The sequence below is a fragment of the Canis lupus genome, chromosome 3, assembly GCF_048164855.1.
Source record: "Canis lupus baileyi chromosome 3, mCanLup2.hap1, whole genome shotgun sequence".
NCBI lineage: Eukaryota > Metazoa > Chordata > Mammalia > Carnivora > Canidae > Canis > Canis lupus.
Window position 1 is genome coordinate 57,421,679 of NC_132840.1, and position 6,746 is coordinate 57,428,424.

The 6,746-nt window shown below is 55.9% G+C and overlaps 1 protein-coding gene across 9 annotated transcripts; it reads right to left on the reverse strand.

The window, feature by feature from the left end:
* Positions 1-53: 53 nt before the first annotated feature.
* On the reverse strand, positions 54-6,723 carry INCA1 (inhibitor of CDK, cyclin A1 interacting protein 1). Of its 9 annotated transcripts, none has more exons than XM_072821559.1 (7): positions 6,577-6,723; positions 5,480-5,567; positions 1,713-1,826; positions 1,462-1,501; positions 1,011-1,204; positions 460-625; positions 54-291 (listed from the first exon to the last, which is right to left on the reverse strand). In XM_072821559.1, exons 2-7 carry the CDS (start codon positions 5,560-5,562, stop codon positions 145-147), a joined length of 744 nt encoding a protein of 247 aa, XP_072677660.1. In that variant the 5' UTR covers positions 5,563-5,567; positions 6,577-6,723; the 3' UTR covers positions 54-144. The 9 variants fall into 9 exon arrangements, with proteins under 9 accessions (XP_072677660.1, XP_072677658.1, XP_072677659.1 ...); XM_072821557.1 differs by having other exon boundaries at positions 460-634; XM_072821558.1 differs by lacking the exon at positions 6,577-6,723 and adding an exon at positions 5,839-6,139 and having other exon boundaries at positions 460-634.
* Positions 6,724-6,746: the final 23 nt, after the last annotated feature.

Consider the following 6,746-nt stretch of genomic DNA (forward strand, 5'->3'; position numbering starts at 1 on the left):
GGCGCCCTCCTTCCCCTCGAGCCTCTCCAACACCCGTAGAAAGACACACTGGGTTCGGCTTGCTTGCTTTTTAATACCGGAACTCAGGGCGGAGCACCGAGCCAGGGAGCGGGCCTGGGGGCCGCGGAGGCATCTGGGGCATCCTCACTCCTCAGACTGCACTGCCGTCCCCCAGGGGTTGCACAGGGGCTGCCTGCTGGCTGTGACAGCGGTGCAGGAGGCCAGAGAGCCCAGCCGCCCCGGGAGGCAAGACCCGCCCTGGCCCCGGGGGCTCCAGGGTGACCAGACCGGCTGTAAGAATGAGAAGAACAGGAGAGGCCGTCGCTCCGGGTTTCCCAGCCCCCCGCCCTGTTTTGTCCCTCACCAGTCCAGCTCCCCAACCTGGCTCCAAGCTTCCCCTGTCTCTCCAGGCAAGTTCAGCCCCCCCACCCCACACCCCACCAGGTCCCTCCACCAGACCTGGGGCCTGCCAGTGGTGAGAGGGTGGCCCTCTTCCTGTGGATAGGCAGCCCTCTCCTCTTCCAGATCCTGATATTTGGAGGTGCCGGGGACTCTGTTGCTGCCCTCAGCGAGTGCCAGGGGCTCACAGGCAGCCCCAGAACCGCCCCACTGGGCCTTCTTCTCTCTGTGGGGACTTGAGGGTTAAAACCCAGTGCCTGGAGGCCAAGCTTCCCGACTCTCCCCGGGACCCAGGGGTGTTATCACTGGATGTCCAGCCCTCCACGCCCCCCCTTTCTGCTCTCCCCAGACTGAAGGACCCTCCTGTCCGCCGTCCTCCAGTTCCCTGGATAGCTCTCAAGTCTTCCCTGATGCACTTCGGCTCCCTGCAGTTCCTGTGGCTCATCCTCCACCCTTGGTTCCCTCCCAGTCTCTTCAGGGTGGAGGGCCTGCCCTGGTTACTCTGAGTACAGCCTCCAACTCCTTCAAAGCCCTCCACCCCTTCTTCAGTTCAAACCCTCCTGCCCTCAAACCCTGTGTGGCTCCCAGAGTGCAGGTGTCTCTCTCCTTACTCATTGATGAGCCTCTGTCGCCTTCTCAGATCCTCCAGGTGATACGCGACAGCCCTCACCCGGGCTGGGATGCACCCAGGTCCCTGCTGCATTCCTGCCACCTGGGGCCTCCTTCTCTTTCTTCTGCAAAGCACCTCCGGGGGTGGGAGCCCCTCAGGGGGGTTCAGGCCAGGCTGGGAGCAAGCAGGGACTCTCTGTGCCCCAGAATGGGGTGAAAGGGGTCAGAGGGCAGAACGGGGTCTCTCAGGAGGGCTTGGGCTGAAACAGGGACACGGGGATCTTAGGAAGCTCAGATGGTGAAAGCAGGGTGACTGATACAAAGAAAGGAGGCGTGGTGAGTGCACAGGCTGGGGGACACCAGAGGGAGGAGGTAATAAGGTCAGCTAAAGATAGCCTGCCAGTGGGTACCAGTTTACCCAAGACGTGCCCCAGGGCACAAAGTTGGTCATACCAGCAGGGGTGGGGCATACTGTTCCTCTGTCCAGGTGGGGCTGTAAAGCACAATAGGGGAACTTTGTATACAGGACACCCCCATCTGTACTTTGTCTCTGACCGCTTCCCATCCCCCCATCTGTCTGGCAGTAGGAGCTATGGCGTCCATTAGTCAGTGGGCCAGCTGGGCCAGACGAGGGCTTGTTGCTGTAAGGCTCAGTGTAAAACCATCCAGCATTTCTTCCCCCTCCTTTTCTGTGCTCTACCCACCTGGGCCTCTGGCTAAGGTTCTCCCAGAAGATGTCTCTGTAACGCTGGGGCATCAGCCCGAGGTGCTGGGGAGGCAGGCTGGGGGATGTGGATCGGCTGATGACTCTGGAACACCTGAGAGGAGGACACAGTCGGCTTGGAGCTGGCTCATCCCCCACAGTATCTTCTCCCTCCAGGGACAAGCTGGTCCCCTCTGTGTGGGCCCACATGATCTCTCAACCATTTCAGCAAAGGAGGTGGTGAGATCTCTGATCTGGGAGACTGGCAGTCATTTGAGCCTCAAATCTCACCGAATCTCCCACTTCTATGCCCCGCACCCAGAGAACATCACATTCAGTTATTAAAGAGGAAGGCCCCAGCCACTCAGCTGATGTGACGGGCATGGGCACGTTCCGTCCTGTCAGTGCAAGGACCCAGCAAAGCAGGACCTCTGTCGACTCCTACTTTGTCTCCCCTAACTCAGAGAAACTACTGTCCTTTAGGTAACAAGGGATGTGCAGAGCAGTTTGAGAACAGCGCTCAGCACTTCCAAAGGCCCTACCCTGGATGCCACCTGTTCTCCTGCTCCCCAGGGCAGTGTCCTAAGGCTGGACCTGGGCCCTCTCTTCTCATCTCCATTTATCCTTCTGTGATCTCGATCAGGCCCTTGACTTATATACTACCATGTGTTGAGCAACACCCTCAGCTCCTCCCCTGGACTCCAGGGCATGTTCAACTACCCACTCCACATCTCCCTCGCCTTCCCCACCTCAGGGAAGATGCCCCAAATGCCCAGTTGCTAGTCCCCAAAAAATCTGCTATTGCTCAACTTTCTTTCCCTCAACTCCCACATCCAGTCCAGCAGCAACTCATGTCATTGTACATCTAAGATATACCCAGATTTTACTTTAAATAAAAAAACTTAAGAAAGTTTCACCTAGGGGATCCCTGGGTGGCTCAATGGTTTGGCACCTGCCTTCAGCCCAGAGCATGGTCCTGGAGTCCCAGGATAGAGTCCCGCATCGGGCTTCCCACATGGAGCCTGCTTCTCCCTCTGCCTGTGTCTCTGCCTCTCTCTCTCTCTCTCTCTCTCTCTGTGTTTCTCATGAATAAATAAATAAAATCTTTAAAAAAAAAGTTTCACTTAAATTTTAGAAAAGGTGTGTGTGGTGCCTATCTGGCTCAATAGATGGAGCATGCGACTCTTGATCTCGGGGTTGTGAGTGCAAGCCCCACACCTGGCATGGAGCCTACATTAAACATTTTTTTTTAATTTAAAAAGAAGTTTCACTTAGGGGCTTCTGTGTGGCTAAGTGGGTTAAGCATCTCCCTTCAGCTCAGGTCATGATCTTGGGGTCCTAGGATGGAGCCTTGGGCTTGGAGTGTTGGGCTCCCTGCTCCATGCTTTTCCCTCTCCCTCTGCCTGCCACTCCCCCTGCTCATGCACTCTCTCTCCCTCTGGCTGCCACTCCCCCTGCTCATGCACTCTCTGTCAAATAAATAAAGTTAAAAAAAAAAAGTTTCACTTAAATTTTTAAAGCTTCAAAAAATATACTTGATTTGACCACTCCTCACCTTTCCACTTCCACTGCCACTATTCCTGCCCAGAGTGTTGCAATAGACCCCTCCTGCTCTCCCTGCTTCCATTCTACCCCTTCCCCCCATCATCTCTTCTGCCCAAAGTAGTGTGACTAACCCTTTAAACAGGGTCATGTGGGATCCCTGGGTGGCGCAGGGGATCCCTGGGTGGCGCAGCGGTTTGGCGCCTGCCTTTGGCCCAGGGCACGATCCTGGAGACCCGGGATCGAATCCCACGTCGGGCTCCCGGTGCATGGAGCCTGCTTCTCCCTCTGCCTGTGTCTCTGCCTGTGTCTCTGCCTCTTTCTCTCTGTGTGATTATCATAAAATAAAAATTAAAAAAAATAAATAAAAAATAAACAGGGTCATGTGGGGGACACCTGAGTGGCTCAGTGGTTGACCATCCATCTGCCTTCAGCTCAGGGCGTGATCCCAGGGTCCTGGGATCGAGTCCCACATCAGGGTCCCCGCAGGGAGCCTGCTTCTCCCTCTGCCTCTGCCTCTCTGTGTGTCTCTCATGAACAAATAAATAAAATCTTTAAAAAAACACAGGGTTGTGTGAAATGAGACACAGTTTGAGATTTACTTCAAAACAATCTTCGTAGGAGGAGGCTGGGTGGTGGTACAGATGAAAGGATCACCTGTAGAATGATCATTTTTGAAGCTGGTTGAAAAGGGTACGCTGGCTGCATGATGATTATTTTCTCCACTTTGGTATTTGTTTGAAATTTTTCACCATAAAGAAATTGGAGAGAGAAAAAAAAAAGTCTGCTCATGTCATTTCCCTGCCTAAAACTTTCCACTGATGTTCTACAGTCCTTAGCATAAAATCCAAATTCTTTTTGTCCCCCCTTTTTTAAAGATTCCACCTATTCATTCATGAGAGACACACAGAGAAAGAGGCACAGACACAGGCAGAGGGAGAAGCAGGCTCCCTGCGGGGAGCCCCATGTGGGACTTGATCCCGGGTCTCCAGAACCACACCCTGGACCAAAGGTGGCTCTAAACCACTGAGCCACTAGGGTTGCCCTAAATCCAAATTCTTATCAATGGTTTATGAGGTCCTATATGAGCTGGCCTCTCCATGACTGACTTGACTCTTTACTTTCCCCTTGATCACTAAGTTTCCGTCACGTGGGCCTGCTTCCTGGTCCTAGAAGATACTAAGCCTCTTTTCTTTTTTCTTTTCTCTTTTCTTTTCTTTTCTTTTCTTTCCTTCTCTTTCTTTTCCTCTCTTCCTTTCTTTTAAAAGATTTATCTATTTGAGAAAGCAAAGCATGGTGGGGGGGGGGAGGACCTGAAGGAGAGGGAGCAGCAGGCTCCCCACTGAGAAGGAAGCCTGATGATGATGATGATGATGATGATGATGATGTGGAGCTCAAACCCAGGACCCTGGGATCATGACCTGAGCCAAAGGCAGATATCTAACTGACTGAGGCACCCAGGTGCCCCTATTTCTTTCTTTCTTGGGGTTCTCCCTCCTCCTATTCCTTCTTCTCCCCTCACCCCTCCTACCCCACTATTATCAGACTGGCTGCTTCTCATCTTTCAGATCTCAATTCAAACTCATCTTCCCAGAATAGTCTTCCACAACCACTGTATCTAAACTTGTGTCTCCATACTTTTTAAAGATTTTATTTATTTGATAGAGTGACAGAGAGAGAGAGAGAGAGAGAACATGAGCAGGTGGAGAGGCAGGCAGAAGGAGAGGGAGAAGCAGACTCCCTGTTGAGCAGGGAGCCCCAGGTAGGACTCAATCCCAGGACCCGGAGATCATGACCTGAGCTGAAGACAGCAGCTTCACTGCCGACTGAGCCACTTAGGCATTCCTCCACGACATTCTGTTTCCCATTTTATTACACTCCTTTTTAATTTTTTTTTTTCATGCTATTTCTTACTCATTGAAATTATATTTACATTTGGACGTTCTGTGTCCACCCTCCCAAACGTAAGTCCTATCTTTCTAATTATTGAATCCCTGGTGCTTACTCTAGCATCTAGAACATTGTAGTTCTAGACAAAAAAAAAAAAAAAAAAAAAAACTATTCGTGGAACAGATTAATGAATCATTGGTCCCCTGTGGACCAGGCATTGTACCTCTTCTTCCTCCATTTGCTACTCCTGTTGGGCAGGGGGCCATGGCAGGGGCGGGGAGAAGCCAGGTAAGCGTCTTCCCTCCATCCCATCCCCACTAGGAGGGGAGGACTCACTTGGCAAAGGGGATGAGTGTGTCTCCATCCTCCTGTACCTGTACAGCTGAGCCCGGCTGGGTGGCTGGACCAAGTCTCCTCATTGGTGCTGGGGGGGGGGGTGGATAATGGAAGATGAAACATGCACTCATATCACAGCTGTAGATATGCCACCAGCTCAAATCTAGGGATTGGAAAGAGGGTTTGTGGTTCGGGGTAAAGGGAAGTGAGCTCAGCAGATATCTCCAGTGTTGGGCACATCTATGAGCTGGACAGGCACACAGGCTAAAGATGTCCCCCAGCGCGGGGCGGTGGGCATTCAAACGTAAATCAGGACATTAATTTTCTGGAGCCAAAAGTACAGAGTAAGGGAGACCTACAGATGACAGCTCCGAGGACGGGAGGGCAGGAGCGAGGCCTACAGGTGACAGCTCTGAGGACGGCAGGGCAGGACAGGTGGAGACTAGATGGGGCAGAGGTACTGGGGTCGTGGGAACAGGATCGGTGGCTGGGGGCACCCAGACATCCGAAGGGGTTAAGTAAAGCAGGTGTGAGGGTTCCCGGAAGCCGCGTGGGGGCAGAGTGGTCCACTCAGAGGAGGGAGGGCGCGGCCGGGGCGGCGGGCGGACAGGTAAAGGTGAGCAGGCAGGTGGGCTGCAACGAGCCAGACTCGGGGGCGGGGGGTGGCGGGCGGGCCGGGCGGGCAGGGCAGGAGAGGACGCCCCAGGGGCGTCAGGAGAGTCTGCGGGCGGTGAGGAGCTCCAGGGCGCCCTCGCTCTCGGGCGGGCGCGGCTGAGAGGGGCGGCACTCGGCAGCAGGCGGGGGGCAGGCCGAGGCCCCGGGCAGGTGCAGGCCGCGCCGGGGCTCGGAGCCGCAGCGGGACGGCGGCACCGGGCGAGGCGGAGGCGGAGGCGGAGGCGGAGGCGGAGGCGGAGGCGGAGGCCCGGCCTGAGGCGGGGCGGAGAGTGGGGGAGGCGGGCCCGAGGCGGTACCGGCTGAGGCGGCGGCCGGCCTGCGGTGCCTGCGCCACCTGCGGGTCGGGGCCGGGGCCGGGGCCGGGGCCGGGGCCGGGGCCGGGGCCGGGACAGCGCCGCCGCCCGCGCCCGGGCTCTCCGCACCTGAGGCGGCGGCGCGGCGAGTTCTAGAACGCCAGCGGGGCCGGGCGCTGAGGAGAGCGCTGCTGAGGAGACGAGAGCCCAGGGGCAGGGCCGGCGCGCCGCGCGGTTGGGGGCGGGGCCACCTCCTGGGCGGGGCGCGACGTGCGGCTCCGCCCCTGGGCGCGCCTCCT